Source organism: Stylophora pistillata, chromosome 6 (genome assembly GCF_964205215.1).
Source record: "Stylophora pistillata chromosome 6, jaStyPist1.2, whole genome shotgun sequence".
Taxonomy (NCBI): domain Eukaryota; kingdom Metazoa; phylum Cnidaria; class Anthozoa; order Scleractinia; family Pocilloporidae; genus Stylophora; species Stylophora pistillata.
This window is the reverse complement of record NC_142524.1, coordinates 16809575-16828801: the sequence shown is the minus strand read 5'-3', so window position 1 is coordinate 16828801 and position 19227 is coordinate 16809575. Positions and strand designations below refer to the sequence as shown.

Genomic DNA, 19227 nt, shown 5'->3' with positions numbered 1-19227 from the left:
CTTCAAGACAAAAGTAAATGGAAATAAAGACAACCCTTGAATGAAACATTTTAAATTCATTACACTAAGTGTGAGAGGAAACATCAATAATGACGGGTTTAGTGCGCCTTTTATTCAGGTAATAATTTGGATGTATCAACAAAGTTGAAATGGTAAATTGGCCACCGTAACGATTACAAAAACTGACGTTTCGAGCGTTAGCCCTTCGTCGGAGCAAATAGAGGAATTGTGGGTTGTGTGTGCTTTCAAAGGCAGAAAATGGAGCTACGTTATTGGTGGGAACATGGCAACAAGAAAAACACGAATAAATTAGTGGAATGAAAAGCGTTCGTTGATCCCTGTGGGATTTAGACTGCAGGTTTGAAAGATGGTAGTCAGTCATTAAATGACAATTTCAACTGCATAAAAGAGAACTTCAGTTAATGAATTTAATGAGGCAAAGCTTGCAAGTGGAAAACAGCGATTCAGAACCTAGGATCCTATTCGGTTCTCCTTTCGAGGAAAAATCAAGGAAGAAGAAGAGGTTCCTTCGATAAAATCCACTTTACAAACAATTACCCAAGACACTGAACGCGAAGCTGAAAGCCAGAAAGTTAGTACCAACAATTTTCTGCAAGTTACGTGTACCACCCAACTTTAGGACCAATATCCTTTGTGTTGGTATCAGGAAAGTTTTGCTAATAAACTTTACGTCCATATTGCGAGTTCTCCTCTAAAATTGTGAAAGCATATACTTGCAGTATGCTACCACCTTCATGTTGACGGGAAATGACTCGTATCTGTTTTAATTTCTAGATCCGGGCTTCTTACTGCAGTCCTCCAGAAGTGTTTAAACAATAACGAAACTAAAACATCAAGAATTATCACACCCCGCTAATGGTTGGAATGTATGATTTACTTGTTCCATTCCTGGAGGGCTGTTACAATGGAGAATAGCCTTTCTTTGCTTTCTTGTATACTTCTGGAGATTGGAAGTGGAGAGTAGTTTGGACAAGTGTTGCGAAGTAATTACTAAGGTAGTTATAATTTTAGCGACTTCTTTACATCTACAATTTAGTTAAGATTTGAATTCAAAGCCCGAATATATTTGGGTTTTAGCTATCGCGATGAGATTCCTGATTTTGACAGTCTTGTCTACCTTCCATTGGTGGACGTGCTTACTTTGCCTGTTGACTTTGAGGTGGTGTCACATTAGTATTCTTGTTTGGCTTACACAAAAAAAGTTTGGATGTTTGAGTTATTTGTGAGATCCTTATGAAGTCTTTACCATCAGTTTGAAATCAGTTTTGAACCTAAATAGGATTCAATTATATACATAAGACGGCGCGCACTGGATTACTACAAAAAAGACTCTACAATAAAAAGTGTTCTACATTTCTTTCAGACAGAAAAAGAAGCCAACAATTCTTCGAAAAACTCGGCTTACGTTCTCAACTATAACTCTTTTAAGTTGATGTCCAAAATTGTAATTTAAGTTCTCGAAAAATGCAACAAGTGCGGACCCTGACAGGTCTTCCCCGAACCGGCTGACGTGCACCCTTCCGGTCCTACCTACACACGCCAGTTTTCATCATGGTTTTCTAAAGAATTGCGCGCACAGCGCCGCACGGGTCAACTGATGAAGTGAACAATTAGGCACGAAGCCGGTAGTGTATCACCGTAAGGACCACTGCTATTTTTCTAATTATATTTACGACAACTCGAGGAGTGAAAGTCTAGAATAAACTGAAAAAGTGGAAATCATGTCACCCTGTAACCTACTGAGTTCAACACTTTAAGATGATTGATCGGACTAGCCCTTTTTTTGTCTAATTCCCTTTGATTTCCCTGTTTGATATTTTATCCCTTCTTTTGCGCTATTTTTTTCTCAGCACCAAGTTATTTTTCTTCCAATTTTTATATATTTAAGTCGCGTTCATATAGAGCACAATACTGACTTCCGCTTACAATTTCCCACAATAATGCGAACTTGAAAAGTATTACTCGATATTTCATAGCGCTGTATTCAATTCATGAATCCATGGAAATTGAAGCAATTTCCTCACCGCAGCTCCTTTCGTTCCCTATATGAATATGAATCAGTTAATTGCAATACATAATAACTGAAACGCAACAGAGTTGACTTTCAAAACAAATACGTTTAAGCCGCGGACGGCAGCTGGAGGTCAGAAGCTGTCATTCCCGGTGCTCTCTACCGCCTCCCGGTTAACTCAATCGGTAAAGCGCCGAACTGTTGTGCGGGAGGTCGAGGGTTCGAGCCCCGGCCGGACCAACACTCAGGGTCTTAAAATAATTGAGAAGAATATGCTACCTTTCTATAACATCGATCAAGAAATGGTTAGATATTCTAGTCTTCTCGGATAGGGACGAATAAATGGAGGTCCCGTCTCCTGCATCTATTAATTAGTTGATTTGGTTAAACAACCCACTTTACGAGATTACTGTGATGTGGTCTGGCCTGTTTACTGGGAATTGAGGGGAGGGGGCATCTGTTATATTCGCCTTTATTTCATTGTAAACTGCTTAGAAGTCTGGTAAAGTCCCCCGTACAGTGTTTTTAAGCGCCATGAATTTAAGATATGAGCGCTATATAAATAACAGTTATTATTATTATTATTACGTATGATGCACGATCCTCGCAGTAGAGAGCGCTATTTACGCTATTCATACGTATCTATAACCGCAGTTCAAAATATATGAACTTTCGTATATTCATTGTATTATTATTATTATTATCTAATTGGTCAGAATAATTTGGGTTAAAATGCTAAAACGGCGACCTGAAGTTCGATACAAGGCGCCATAGCACGCCAGAAATAAATTAACTCTTCCTTTTGCCGTCCGAGTCTCAAAAACGCCCCTGCTTATGTTTCTTCTGTCTGTCGATTTCTATTGTCTGTCTTTCTACTGGTTGCCAAGTCTAATCAAAATAAGTTTCAGCTAAATGAATCGAAATGTAAGGAACTACGGATTTCGTTCGCTAAATCAGCCGCCGACTTTGCTCCAATTGTTATCAACGGGAACGCAATAGAGGTACTGTCTGCTGTTAAGTTGTTAGGACTAAACATTTCTTCCGACCTTCGGTGGAACCGTCATGTTGCTGAAATAAGTAAAAAAGTAACGAGTCGATTATATTTTCTTAAACAACTGAAGAGAGCGAGTATTCCCGCTAAAGATCTGCTAATCTTTTACATGACTCGTATCCGCCCAGTAATGGAATACGCATGCCCGGTGTTTCACAACGCGCTTCCCGCATACTTATCTGTTGAGTCAGAACAGCTACAGAAACGCGCCATGCGAATCATTTTTCCGTTTGTTCCATATAACGACGCATTAAATCAAGCCAACTTGGAGACCCTCTCCCACAGGCAGCCCAAGCTCACTACTAGAAAAGCGGACGTGACTCTTACCGTGTTGCGTAACGTTTCATATTTATAAAGGTTTGTATGGGATGTTATCGGTTTGCCTTAAAAGAGAGAAAAAATGTCTTGTTTTGAAATAAAATGGGCTTACCTTATTGCCTTGTTGTTTTCTTTGTTGATTCCGAGCGTCTCAGGCCATTTTGAAGCGTTTTCGGCGAGTTAGCGCTATGTTGGTGTTCAACAAAGAAAACAACAAGGCAATAAGGTATGCCCATTTTATTTCAAAACAAGACATTTTTTTCTCTCTTTTAAGGCAAACCGATAACATCCCATACAAACCTTTATAAATATAAAACGTTACGCAACACGGTAAGAGTCACGTCCGCTTTTCTAGTAGTGAGCTTGGGCTGCCTGTGCCTCTCCCAACGCAGGCAGTCTATCACAACTAAGCTTTTTGATTTCATCACTTGTAACTCAGACCATAAACTGTATAAGCTCTTGCCCCCTCATAACACCTGTGAACTCAATTTGAGACGAAAGAGGAAATTTAATGTTCCTCTGGCTAAGACGAAGAGACTCATGAACACATTTATACATAGTAATTGTAGTTAATTTGTGTGCATTTTTCTTATATTTTTCTCATACTTTTATTAGATTTTACTATTGCAACGATTAATCTAATTCAGCTTTTGGCTGCGATTTTAATCAGAATAAACTATCTATCTATCTATCTATTATCTATCTATCTGTGAGTTGATGTATGTTTATCAACCATCGGCTCAAATTCTGCGGGATTATTTACTCTTTCTTCTATAAATTTTTTAAACGTATGATATGTTGGAGGCAAGGCTTAACATTTCTATTTTGAGATAGACTTCAAATAGCTACGAACAATGTTCTCAATGACGCTTATTTCTGGCTGAATTCTAGATGCTTAAGCACGGAAAATATAAATCATGCATTGGCCTTGTTATATCCTTTTGAAAAACAGAACATTTATGATAATAATAATAATACGTATGATGCACGATCCTCGCAGTAGAGAGCGCTATTTATGCAATAGCGAAAATCAGACCTGAAAAAAATCAGGCCTGTACGGGATTCGAACCACTGACCTCTGCGATACTAGTGCAGCGCTCTATCAATTGAGCTAACAAGCCAACTGGGAGCAGGCCGTTAAGTTCAAAACATATGAACTTCATATATTCATTGTACCTGATTTATCATCACGGGTTTATTACGAATCAACTTAACGGCCTGCTCACAGTTGGCTTGTTAGCTCAATTGGTAGAGCGCTGCACTAGTATCGCAGAGGTCAGTGGTTCGAATCCCGTACAGGCCTGATTTTTTTCAGGTCTGATTTTCGCTATCGCCTAAATAGCGCTCTCTACTGCGAGGATCGTGCATCATACGTATCTACAACCGTAGTTCAAAATATATGAACTTCATATATTCATTGTACCTCATAATAATAATAATAATAATAATAATAATAATAATAATAATTATAAAGTCTTTATTCCATCATAAGATAAAACTACATATCTTATGTTACAATGAATTCGGAAAAACTACAAAAGAAATCTACATACATATTATGAATTAAAAAGTATGTCATTACAATAAATGGAGCTTAAATATCAACCTATGTACAAAGATGTTCATAAAGTGCTGTGTATTAATTTTCGGGCGTACGCAGCCTTTTTCCCAAGATTACGTACATATGTCTTTTGGACAGGAATGATGTCTTTCAGGGGGTGGCAATCCGTTGATTTTAGTTTCTTCAAAATGTTTCGGTCTTGTTTGTTTAAAAGGTTTTTGATAAAAACTGGAAATGAGATAAAACGGCGTTTATGACATCGGTCTAAAAAATTTTGTACAACCGTAAGATCGGACTCAGATGCCCCATAGACTGAAAGTGCATAGCTAAAATTAGGCAAAACAATGGATATAAAAAGATGATCAATCTCTGCCTGAGAGTAATGTTCCTTTCTCAATGTTCGTAGGACGTGTAAACACTTGTTTGCTTTGACAAGCTTAGTTCTTCAAATTTTCCGTCACTCTGTAAAGTTACTCCTATTAAAACGAAGCTATTACATTGGGAAATATTATTAATTGCAGAGTAGAGTACATTATGATTTTTCTTTCGAACAACCAGCTCTTTACATTTGCAAGGGTTGCAGACCATTCTATTGTCTTTACACCATGTTAAGAACTGTCCTACTAAGTCGGCAGACGGGTCACTATTCCTAGTGATAGGCGAAAGAATAGTGGAATCATCGGCATATTTAAAAAGCACAGGGCAACCATTAAAAAAAATCTCCAAATCATTCAAAACATATTAAAAAGATACGGTCCGCTTACACTACCTTGAGTGGTTCCTCTATTGACAGATTTCCACTGTCCTAAAAAATTATAACTAACAAAAACGTTGTTGTCTTGCATAGAGGAAACTATGATACCAATTGATAATGTACGGATTTAGAGGCAGCTGTTTCAGTTTGGCAGACAAAATAGCATGGTTCACAAAATCGAAAGCCTTACTGAAGTCCATGGTAAATATTCGCACTGCGCTACAGTCACTACTATCTAAATACTTGTATGTCTGGTGCCGGATAGCGAGCAAGGCACTTGTGCAACTACCCGCCTGTCTATATGCAAATTGGGTGTGGCTCAGGTTGTTCTCAATGACTGACTGTGCTTGTGTACGATATACGACCTTCTCGAACAACCGGGCAATAACGGGAGTAACATTAATACCACAGTAGTCTGAGTCCTCTATAGGCATGTTCACTTTGGGGAGAGGATTAACATTTGCCCTCTTCAAGGAGTCTGGCCATGTATGAGTAGACAGCGACAGATTCCAAACGTGAGTGACGATTGGTGTGAGTAGCTCAGCACAGTATTTCCAGATCCAGTACGGGAGGTCGTCTGGTCCCGTTGCCGTTTTCTTTACTTGAACTAAGATAATCCAAACACACCGCTCAGATATTTTCGGGGGCTTTACACTGTCCGGGATATCCGTATCAATAGGTCTAACGTAAGTGTCATCATAGCACAGGTTGGCGAAGTAGTCGTTAAGACGAACTAGAGAGTTCTTGTCCAAATTTATCAACGATGACTTGAGACGCTGCGATAGGGCGTCCACGCCCTTCCACCACTCACCGCTACCAATGACAGCCGGTTTTCTTCTATTCTCAGTTATCAGCTCAGAAATGCGCTTATTAAATAAAGACAGACGATCCTTGTTGTTTAAAGATATACGGGACTTAGTCCTCAGCATACACTTGACTAATGGGGACATCCAAACTGGGTCACGCGATGACATGCGTACAGATTTTTGCGGCATAAACTTATTCATCACTGCACGAATCTTTTCCTCAAGCACCTCGACCGCCTTGTTTATGTCCACCGCATTGAGGACGTCACTCCAGTCCAGTGTAGTGAGTGCCATACAAAATCAATGTAAATGAATGTTTCCGATGTTCTTTACACTCCCGCACAAGAACTTTGCGGCGCACAGGTTTAAGTTTCAATCCCGCCGGTAAAACAAAGCCTTCATGGTCTGTCTTAATAAGCATATGTATGGGATATGCTTGACCGAACAGATCCGCTCGGTTGGTCATACAGTTATCCAAGCACGCGTTCCCCCGCGTGGGAAAAGCAACCATGAAATCCCAGCCAGACAAAGCGTTAAATTCTTGCATGTCCAAACGATTTACATCGCCACCACAGACAATAGCCGCTTCTGGGTGTTTGTTCAAAACAAGGTCCACAAAAGATATTATATAATTAATTAAGTCGAGATCCCGGTAGCCATGCTTGGGAGGATTATACAGGCCGCAAATTAGCATAATGTGATCGGATGGCAACAGCACTGTTAACGCAATAAACTCATATAAATTGGACCGATAGACATCCAAGACTTCAAGACTGTCTCTCACATAGACCGCAACACCCCTTTTTTCCCTTTTGTCTAAGTCTGCCCAACCTCTGTCCCGCCTGAACACATTGTAATTTGGGATATTCACCACGGCGTCCGGCATATTAGTGGAAAGATGAGTTTCGCTGACAATACACACATCAATGTCCTAAGATCACAGGTCAGCCTCAAGCGCCACAGGTGCTCGTACACGACTTTTTGTTTTCGACAAGCCACAAATGTTCGTAAACAAACATTTTAGGACAGCGAAACCCTTTGATTTAGAGGTGGATGTTTTGTAAGTTGTGTTGACAAGCGGAATGTTAATTAAGTTACTCTGATCCACTTTCCGACCTTCAGCCTTGACGAAACGGCGGCCTTGCATCACCGGGATTTTCTTGGTTCAGGTGGATCGTGAAATTCGAGCACTATGTTGCCTACGGTACTTCAGAATGCCGAGTGACTTGAACTGAGATAGAACGGCCGGAGATGGCTTGACAGCTTTGTTTCGGAGAGACAAGAGTTCAGAGCATTTCAAAGACGCTGCCTTAGTTCGCATTAACATCGCGGGTAGTTCTTATTAACTCCTCCGAAACTCCTGGCTGTCTCTGGACCCGGTTGTGACTCGACGTCCATATCTATAGTGATATCTAGCGTGATATATTTCTCCGGTACTGCAAGCAAGGTTAGACCATGGACGCCCCACAACACCACCGGCCGGCGAACTCTAAATTTAGGAGTAGTGGACTTGGATAAAATATGTTTGAGAAGCCAAGGACTTTCAGCTCCCCTGGAGTGATAATTGTAGGATTCTTGGGCAGCATTCAAAACGAAAAGAACACCAAAAATAGTAAATAGGCGAAGAGCTCCAGACAAAGTGGCAACCATGTTGGCGCCTTTACAATACCTTACGGTGTAAGCTTAAAGCCTTTACAATAATCTTAAGTGTGAGCTAAAAGCGAAACCATGTAGTCCTTGACAGCTCGTTTTATAGTTCACCAGGGGGGGATCCGTGAGCAGGCCTCCACCTCTCCACCTCTCCACTCTCTCCCCTCTCAATTCTCTGAGGCACACACAAGCCAATGAAAATTTGCGACAAGACCAATTTATTCGAATAAGGTTTTTCATAACCTCAAAAACAAGTTACACTGAGTCACTCGATGCAACTATGATGAACAAGGTATATTAAGTTTTAAAGAAAGCAGAATTTGTATAAATTTTCCTTCAAACGGTGCTACGACTTTCTGTCCACAAGGTACTCCTTTCCCATTTGCTTCTGACTCCACATAAGTACCTTGTCAATATTTGGTGTCTCCAGCCCTACGATTTCTCCAATGCCCCAGATGACAACCAAACCAAAAGGTACTTCCTCCTTCATGTATCGATGGGTGAGATCGGGAAGGAATTTTCCATCCTCAGTTTTCTTTAAAGGATGTTTCAACCCTTGGTAGGCAGCACTAATTTGTATCGAAGTATGGAGATTGGTCTTGTCCGAGATGTCTTGTGGATAACATCTCAGACACCATTGATTAATGTGTTCCACCTGAAACAGATTACACTCAAACTCAGTCAACAAAATAACATCAAAGAGCTATAGAAAAACTAAATGTTCAATTGTCCTCCAATAACACGGGGGAAAGTTCCAAATCTTAGAAAAAATAAAAGTGGAATGGGACACTTAGTGCAAGTCTTCTTCACACATCACAGTAAATATTCTAAAATAGCTAGTCTGTTTTTTCCTTTCAAATTGTCTTTATCTTGATAACTGATTACAATTGCGAGCTTAATTTCATGTTTTCCAGATAGACGTTGACACATCAAATTACAGTCACGTTGGCAAACAAAGTCAGAAGTTACAATCTGATAAAATCTTGTTACATGCAGTTACTGTGAAACGTAGTGAAAATAAGTAACAACGTTAATTTTTATGATCAAAAAATGAAAGGGTCACGACGGCAGTCGTACTTCATTCATTTCTTCTTTGCATTGACTTTGAGGTTTCCAGGTTACAACTCCCCTAACAGAGAATAGGGGTAACGTAAATGAAAAAAGAAATAAAATAAATAAATAAATAAAGAAGAACATATTACATTAGATATATCTACTCCTGTCTTCTCTTCAAAAGGCTTCGCAGTGTTTACAACCTCGTCAGACATTCGAAACAAGGTTTGCTGCTGACGCGGTGGAGCCATTGTAGAACAAAGGTGGCTTATCCAATGGTTTCCTGTTCCACCTCTTCCACTCGTCGTAATTTATTGGTGTGTGCAAGAAGGCATTAACTGGACATTTAAAAGGTGGTCTAAAACGATCAGTGTGGGGAGGGGTCCTAGGGGATACTGCAGTGTTGAAACCGGATCCCGATTTGGTGCCGCTTCCTCTCCTTTCTTTGAAAAAGGAGAAAAACAGAGGTTATCGTTATTTTCCCACCAATTAAGAAGAATAAGCGAATTTAATCTGACGGATACTTATTTCATTTATTTCCTTTCGCTCTTGTTTAAATGGCAAATCCATGGTACGAAATATCTGCTGAGGTTTTCCGAGTTGCGGATTACTTCACGTTTTGCCACTATTGTTCAATATGATGTGTCTGTTTTATTGCAATAATTTGGATATATCAACAAAGTTGAAATGGTAAATTGGCCACCGTAACGATTACAAAAGCTGACGTTTCGAGCGTTAGCCCTTCGTCGATTTCGACTGCCAGTTTGAAAGATGAGGCTTTCCGTGTTACCTAAGTGTAAGGAAAGACCGCAGATTGCCATATGTTTCTTAGAATGATTAGGTAAATTAAAATGTCTAGCGACTGGTTTCGATGTGTCCTTGTCATTCCTCTCCACGTCGCGAAGGTGTTCTCGGAATCAGTCACCTAGTCTTCTGCCTGTTTCGCCGATGTAAATCTTTTTGCAATAAGTGCAGGTTATGCAATAGATTACATTGGCGGAGGTGCACGTGAAGTGATCGGTGATCTTAAGAGATCGTTTGGGTCCCGACATTTTCTTAGTGTTGTGAATGAAAGGACACGCTTTGCATCGTGCACGAGCGCATTTAAAAATGCCTGGTTGGTCATTAGTCTGAAAAGAACTTCTGACCAAAAAATTGCCTATGTTTTTGTCGCGTTTGAATGAAATGAGCGGAGGCTGTGAAAAGATAGTGCTTGTCTCTGGATCGTTTTGAAGTAATTTAAAGTTTTAAATGAAAATGAATGAAAAACAATTGAGTGTGAGCACTAATTCGGCTAAGCGTAGTAGTGTTTCAGATTTAGGTTCCTTAACAGTACGTTTGTTGAGGGGTTCTACCACTCGCTTGGCAAATTAACAAGAGGTACTGAGACTCTGTAATTTTCTTCTTTATTCTCCTATACTGCTGCTTCTAGTTCAACTAATTTTCTCTCTCTCTTGTTCCACCGCTTATTTCTACTACTTTCAGCAAGGAGTGCTCCAGTATTAAATACAAAAATCACAGACATGTTTGGGTTAGCTAACCGTGGGAACTTCCAAAACAGGATGTTCAGTGTGGGTAAAACTCAAGGTCAGTTTTACCAACTCAAACATGACCACCTAGCAAACTAGTTATCTTCAACCATAACAAGGGATTAAAATGTCTAGCGCGGTAAGTGCTGAGCCAAGTTCAAGCACACACTAAAAATAAATGATCAAAACTATAGATTCATCAAAATAGCACGTAGGGGCGAAAAGGCGAGACTTAATAAAACAAAAGGTAAACCTAAAAATTCTTGAAATATCGAGCCTTGAAAACGCTCTACAACATTCCTCCCCGCCTAAATTAAGCTGATCGTCCTCGATGCGGACGGTAGGGAAATATTACATGGAAAAGTTAACTTATCTAATACAAAATAATTAAATTTTTTTTGCTGTTTGTTTTGTTTGTTTTTTTTTTTTTAAGCGTAGTAGTGTTTCAGATTTAGGTTCCTTAACAGTGCGTTGATCAAAAAATTTTTTAAGGGCCAGAAGACTTTCGCCATTAGGAATGACAGTGTAAAGAAGTTTGTTTTGGCCAAGGAAATTAAAGTCGCGAAAAATTCGAAGAGCGTGTTGGCTGTCTTTAATATATGATGGTAAAGTTTTGACGATGGGAGCCATAATTTTGTCTAGATAGCTGGAGATAAGCTCGGTAGGGCAACTGCAAGCCGAGACAATGGGCCGACCCGGGTTGTTAGTTTTGTGAATTTTAGGTAAGAAGTAAATACAACAAGTTCTAGGAGTGGTTGTGATGAGATTTTTTGCTGTGCCCGGCAATTCTTGTTTAGTTATGAGTTGGTTGATCGTATTCTTGACGGTGTTTTGATTGGTGGCAGTGAGGTCTTTGTCGACCTTTTGATAAAAAAAGGTGTCAGAAAGTTTGGATATATCAACAAAGTTGAAATGGTAAATTGGCCACCGTAACGATTACAAAAGCTGACGTTTCGAGCGTTAGCCCTTCGTCGGAGCGAAAAGAGGAATTGTGGGTTGTGTGTGCTTTTAAAGGCAGAAAATGGAGCTACGTTATTGGTGGGAACATGGCAACGAGAAAAACAAGAATAAATTAGTGGAATGAAATTAGCGGAATGTCAGAAAGTTGCCGCAAAGCTTCTTTTTGGTAGAGGTCGGTGTGCCAAACAACGACTGAACCGCCCTTATCGGCCGTTTTGATAACTATGTCTTTGCGTTTTCTAAGGCTTTTTAGAGCCGACCACTCTTCAGAAGAGAGATTGGAAAATTTGGTAATACGATTGAACTTAAGTTTGTTGATATCGTGGTAACATTTTTGGATAAAAAAGTCTAATGATGCGAACTGACCCTCCGGGGGAGTCCATTTAGATTTTCGAGTCTGAAGTGTTTCGAAAGCGTCTTTGTTCGAGGTGTTAGAATCATCCTCTTTGTCGTTAAAAAAGGCTTTTAATGGAACGCGGCGAAGGAATTTTTCTACGTCTTGTTTAATTGAGAGTTTGTCCGTTGTTTTAGAAATGGGAACGAAATTTAAGCCCTTATTAAGGACGGATTTACAGTTTTGACTACAGTTTTGAGGTTTTCTGGTGATAAGTGGTTAGTGATTTGGGGACCGATAAGTTGGTCAAGTTTTTGAGCCTTCATTTTGTTCAAATGATTGAAAAGTTTCGAATTAGTTTCCTGAATTTTGGCGCGGATAGATTGTAATAAAACTGCTGGACAGATTTTGGAAAGTTCAGAGCGGCAATGTAGGATTTTTTCCGTGAGGCGATTACGTTTTTGGCACATAGCTCTTAGGGTAATTCTCATGATGTTACGTGAAAAAGAATTTTGGGCGCACTTAATTTGGTGATGGTACGTTTGGTGAATGAAGATGCATGAACATTGGAGCGAAAACCCTTGGGAATAACTTTAGAATGAAGGCAACGACCGATGAAGTTTATGTGGCTACAAAACCTAATTTTGGCAAAAGTGAGAATGGCTAAACGGAATGCTAGATCTTTACTAATAGGGGGAAAAGGGAAGAGATAACTTACGATTTCCTGGCGTAGCTCCTTTGTGAGTTTCTTGATGCTTGGCATGGTCCGCTGTTATGAATGCTGGATTGAAAAATGCTAAGACAAAAGTTAGTGGTCGCTGCAATCAAAATGCAAATGAAGAAAGGCTGATAGTTTCTAAAGAAACTGTTTAGCGCTGCGTCGGTGGGGGTAACGAAATAATTTGAATATATCAACAAAGTTGAAATGGTAAATTGGCCACCGTTACGGTTATAAAAGCTGACGTTTCGAGCGTTAGCCCTTCGTCGGAGCGAATAGAGGAATTGTGGGTTGTGTGTGCTTTTCTCAGCCAGTGCATTACAGTTAAATTTCGCTTTCATTTAACTTTCCTTTTCATTCTTAAAAACTTTAAATTACTTCAAAACGATCCACAGACAAGCACTATCTTTTCGCAGCCTCCGCTCATTTCATTCAAACGCGACAAAAACATTGGCAATTTTTTGGTCAGAAGTTCTTTTCAGACTAATGACCAACCAGGCACTTTTAAATGCGCTCGTGCACAATGCAAAATGTGTCCTTTCATTCACAACACTAAGAAAATATGGGGACCCAAGCGATCCCATTAAGATCACCGATCACTTCACGTGCACGTCCGCCAATGTAATCTATTGCATAACTTGCACTTATTGCAAAAAGATTTATATCGGCGAAACAGGCAGAAGACTAGGTGACTGATTCCGAGAACACCTTCGCGACGTGGAGAGGAATGACAAGGACACATCGAAACCAGTCGCTAGCCATTTTAATTTACCCAATCATTCAAAGAAACATATGGCAATCTGCGGTCTTTCCTTACACTTGGGTAGCACGGAAAGCCGCAAAACTCTTGAACAAAGGCTCATCTTTCAAACTAGCAGTCTAAATCCCACAGGTATCAACGAACGCTTTTCATTCCACAAATGTATTCATGTTTTTCTCGTTGCCATGTTCCCACCAATCACGTGGCTTCATTTTCTGCCTTTAAAAGCACACACAACCAACAATTCCTCTATTCGCTCCGACGAAGGGCTAACGCTCGAAACGTCAGCTTTTATAACCGTAACGGTGGCCAATTTACCATTTCAACTTTGTTGGTATATTCAAATTATTTCGTTACCCCCACCGACGGCAGCGCTAAACAGTTTCTTAAGAAACTATCAGCCTTTGTTTTATTGCAACCACTCCTGGTCTTCAGTGGATCTGTTCTCACCTGTATTATAATCAAAGTGATTCACCTCACTGTAAATCAGTTATGCTCTACTAACAAATACATCAAATCTAAGAAGTTTGGGTTTAGGATTAAAACTTGACTATTGTAATAAGGTGCGTTCTTAAAATCCGTTCGTGAAAGTTAGACCCCCATGGTAATAACCCGATTAACTTAGAGAAATTGTTATTTTACAGGATATAACTCGTACGTTCACTGTCTGCGGTGATCACCTTCTAGCTACAAAAGAAAAGACAAATTATGTTATTTCATCAATTTCTCTGTATTGCGTATAATACCTTCATGGCTCCTAGTAGAGTCACCTTTGTGCCAGGAACTTCGCATTTCGCTCCAAACTCTGTAATCCAAGATGCCCATGGTAAAGATTCCAAATTCATGATAGTTCATTGCCTTCCTCTCTTACTCAACACGTAACGCACTTGTATTTCAAATCTGGTCAACCCAGCATTCCAGCAAGTATGGTACCAGGTTTTATGACACGGTTTTAAGGCATCCAGGAAAACTTGATTGGCAAATGCTGGGAGTACAAACACAACAATTTTCACATCTTGCATGGCTGTTTCTGGGCTTTTGGTTACGAACGAGGCTTTCGATGTAACAGAAGTTGTCTTTTGTCCCCTGTGATGTAAGAAACTCCAAGGTCCTGGGTCTGCATTTTCGCGTTCTAACGCTCTGCTTTATCTGGATTCAAACTCAGCACACGAACTTTAGTTCTTGCCAGAGAGGACGCTATCCCATACCCGTTACCACAAATCAACAGCTTGGTAGCGAGTGAACTCAATTTGCTCATCATTGCACGGCAGGCATTCACGTTTTTAAGCATTCTCGTTTAATGACAGACGGAAGAGTTGAAAACGGCTTGTTGAAATGTTTTGTTGTACGGAACCAAGCGAAAGTTAACTGTAATGCACTGGCTGAGAAAAATGCAATTTTCAGGAAACACAATGCAGAAGAAAATTCAAGTATTTGAGTGAAGTAATTTAGAATGTAATAGCCTGTTAAGCTAGGTTTTAAATATTTTTGCAGTTAAAAAACTTATAAAAGGCATACAGAACATTATTGTTTTATTGAAAGCGGTGGGTTTGACCGAACGCACAATGAAATTTGGTAAATGCACGTGACTCGAGCGCTTCACTTTTACACAATAAGGAAAAGCTATCTCAATTTTATTTCATGTATATATATGTTTTTTATTAATAAGTAATCATATGATTTTCTCGTTAATAAGAATTCCTAAATTTGCCCTCAAAATCATGCGATTACCTGTGCAACAAGTAAAATCATTTTGTTTTTAAGATGCATGAAGAGAGCAGAAAGATTGATGAACGAGATCTCACGAAGACTTCTTTGACGAAAAAGAGATTCTGATTACGTCTATAGAATATGTTGTTAAGACCTTCTATGTGGAAGTCGTTAATCATCCATAAAACTGTCTTCTCAAAGAGTAGATAGCGGGCTTCCAGACCATTATTTTTCCGATCGTTATACTCCAGTCAGGGCGCGCACTGTGTAAAATCCCTCCCTTAGTAAAGCATAGTGCCTTTGTCGATAAATTCAAAGGGGCTATTAAGCAAATAAACTATCCTCGAAGGCGGAACACAACATTTAACAGTTGTAAGATTCGAAGCCGTGCATCCCAGATTTTAGTTGGGCGCTACTACCAACTAAATTACGAGGAAACACGTTGGAAGCGAAGCAAATCTTGGTGGGTTCTTCTTTCCCGTAGAGAAATTTGTTATTTCAATACAAGCTGCTAAGGGGGCTATGCCATGGTCTGAGTTTGCGCCTTAAGTTCTTTCATATTGTCACCGCTACTTGACAAGTCGCTTTTGTTTCTCATTGCAATTGATAAGGAGCAGTGTGCAGTGCTGTAAAAGCCGGAAATGGTTAGCCTCTGTTGTGTATGTTCCGAGGAAATTACAAGTAAACATACAGAGATCTTTCGCTCCGATCGTTTTCTGTGAGTTTCGATAAAATTTCAGGCCTTTCACTCTTACCAAAAATATAAACTGGAGGTTAGATTCTGCCTGTCTAAAGCAATAAATACGAATAAAAAGTTAACTCTCACGCGCGTTATGGCAAAGCAACAGCACACAGAGATACCACCTTGCAACGCCTTCATTCATTATATATAATCTCAAAAAACCCATGCAGAAGATAAGTACATGAGACTATAAAATAACCTTTATAAGAAAGCGACCGCAGAAATTCCATGCCATCAAGAAATTGTATCCTAGACGCTTATAAGATAAAACTGGCTAAATCAATGCAGAAGTCAAACACATCGCTGTTGATGTAATATATTTCATACACTTGTAAATCGTTAAAATATTTTCATGTCTTGAACAAGGATTAAAATTTTGAAATGGAGGGTGGGTGCCATGGTAATCGCCATTAATTACCTTGCGTCTAATTATGAATCTCAATAAATGATATCAAGCTTTCTCAAAATAATAATGATGCAAAGTCTCCTGTTGATTTGTCAGCTACGACTTGATAATATCTTAATAATGCCTTAGGGCCCAGTTGTCGACCAAGATTCGTTATCGGCAACTAAGTGTTATCGAAACTCGTTATGTCTAATGAAAGCATTTAACACATTGAGAACGTGTCTCTGTAAGAATCAAACATCTTGGGAAATGAAAAATTTCCACCCCCCCCTCAAATTTTGCATGAAGTTAGGCACTCAGGGGGGGATACACAAAAATGCTCTTTTTAAAGGTTGCAGCACTCTTGTTGCCATGGTAACAAGGGCTGCTTGTCCGAGGCCTGAGGCCTCATTTTCATCGCAAAAAAAGTCTAAAATGTTTATTTCTCTATCTCAAGCTAAATACAACTTTACAGATTGGCACCTCTAGCATACATAGTGACATCATTCGTCTTTACTTTGATGCGTTCAATTTTCCCAGGGAGTGAATCTGAACACACCAATAGATTATTTATCTTGGTACAGTTTCGGTTATTTTTGCTGTAAGGTAAAACTGGGGAAACGTTGGTCTAAATTTCTCCAAAAGTACACCGATTCTGGGACTGAAACTACGCACTTAGTTGGTTATAATATTCTAGTTTTTAAATATGTAAAAATCTCTGCGGGCCGGCCTCTACTTTTCATCGTGGCAATTTGCGAACGAAGCTCAAAAAGCAGATATTGCATAAATTGGTAATGTTTACATCTAATGTTCTCAACAACAAACGTTTCAGACAAATGAAAAGTGCAAGATTTTAAAGAATGTTATCTTCTGAGCAGTATCCCAAGGAGAAAACTCGCCTCTAACTATAATATTTAAAAAAATTGATCAACCTTCATGGAGGACTATCCGACGTAACTACAAACATGTACCTTAAATCGTGTGCATATCACTCAGATTCCAAGTACTTGTACGTTCTTTCATACAAATTTGAGCAATTCGAAATCCTCTGACGATACACCGTTATACTTGTCTGTCATTTCAAACATGCTAAAGTCGGCTGATCTACACGAAACTATCCTAACACCGGTCATTTGTCATAAACATGTACGTTATCACGATGACGTGACGCCACATTTCTCCATCAGGTCGCTCCAAAGAACACGAGAAATGGACATTTCTCGATATCTCAGCCGATTTCCTCGCATTCTGAAGTAACAACAATCAAAAAAGAGAGGAAAACCTTGATTGAACGTTCGTAAACACTGAGAGTGAGAGTATAAATCGCAACTTGTCAGCGCTATTACTACATGTAAAACCCAGTTGCCACAATAGCAATTTGTACGACATGTTGCCTCTTCTTTCAAAGAGCAAGTTCGGGAAGTTGTCATTTCCGGGTGACAGGAACTGAGATATTTCGAATCATCTGAAAACTGTTAGAAAACTGTCAGAAAAATTTGCATAAGATATGATAACGAGAGACATCACCACCACAGTGCAAGCGAGTCAGTCAATGTTTCTTTCCATGTCTTGATAAAGAGAAAATCAAAACAAAGTTCGAAATAAAAGATTCAATGAAATCATAATGTCATAAAATTCCACCTTTCAAACTACTCATTATCCACGCGCAAAGTGCAACTCGTAACTGAAATGAAACTCCCCATGGTTAATATGTAATCTGGATTGCTTCAAGTTCTTCAGGAAAAAGAACAGCGATTTCATCACGATTACTTTGCACAATTTTTTTCCTGGATATCTTTTATAAGAAAGATGAATATAATGCAATCTTCCGGTGATTTACAGGACAGGAAATCAAAGGTCTCTTTAATTTCCCCCTGAGGTGGCCGGATCCCCAGGAAGAAGGAGATCGTTCTGTCCAATAACGTTAGTCTGTGGAGATTATCAAGCTATTAAGAGAGTGTCTCTGTAAAAGCGGTCCGGTCGATTTTGCTCGAGACACAGATTTCCGTCATTTCTTGTGTGTTGTAAGACATTCATGTGCCTATACTAAAACCACAATCCGTTTGATCGGATCTCTTTATTTTTCAAAGTTTTACGGAAATGAAATCTCACTCGAGCGTAGGCCTCTCGTGACACTTTTCAAGACTTTAATTTGAGACAACTTTGGAGGACAATTTAAAAAAACTACGAAACTCAGCAAAAAAACAAATACCACAGCCATGTATATTAAATCTATCTTATCCATCGAGGCGACTTTCGTGAACATCACATTTCAATCAAAGAAACAGGAAGACTTGAATGACACCTTATCGGTTCGCTTAAGTCACACACGCGAAAACCAATAAAATTTAAGGTAAATTTTTGAAAAAGTGAGGCGTTCTTAACTGATCCAACTAACATAGCTAGGAAGAACACGCCACAGAAAAGGTAACTACAGTAAAAAACTTTGCGGCACGACCTTTGGGAAAACTTTATAACTCCACGAACTTACCTGATTTTTAGCAATCTCCGAGTTTGGCCGCCATTTTGAAAGACTTGTCAACATGAAGCGTAACAGATATAAACCAAGCAGGTAGATCTAAAACCGTCTGAAATACATACGGAAGCAATTCAAATGAACTTTTCTTTCAATTCAAGCGGCAAAATTTGCAATTGTTTGTTAAACTTACCATTCCTACATTTCCAAGCGACCATTTCTTCCAACAATTCAAACACTACAACTAGTCGTATATGAGCACGATCCTTCGCAGTAAAGCACTATTTGAGCAATAGTGAAAATCAGACCTGAAAAAAATTTCAGGCCTGTACGGGGTTCGAACCACTGACCTCTGCGATACTAGTGCAGCGCTCTTACCAATTGAGCT

The 19227-nt window shown here is 39.4% G+C and overlaps 1 protein-coding gene across 1 annotated transcript; it reads right to left on the bottom strand.

The window, feature by feature from the left end:
* Positions 1-7732: 7732 nt before the first annotated feature.
* On the bottom strand, positions 7733-14065 carry LOC148728554 (tauropine dehydrogenase-like). Its single transcript, XM_088763239.1, has 2 exons — positions 9375-14065; positions 7733-8827 (listed from the first exon to the last, which is right to left on the bottom strand). Exons 1-2 carry the CDS (start codon positions 9474-9476, stop codon positions 8519-8521), a joined length of 411 nt encoding a protein of 136 aa, XP_088619365.1. The 5' UTR covers positions 9477-14065; the 3' UTR covers positions 7733-8518.
* Positions 14066-19227: the final 5162 nt, after the last annotated feature.

Excerpts from the sequence above, each read along its gene's own strand:
- LOC148728554 (XM_088763239.1), bottom strand. The coding sequence starts at position 9,476 with ATGGCTCCACCGCGTCAGCAGCAAACCTTGTTTCGAATGTCTGACGAG. Across the intron at positions 8,828-9,374 it reads CAGGAGTAGATATATCTAAT|GTGGAACACATTAATCAATG; the intron begins GTAATATGTTCT and ends AATCTGTTTCAG.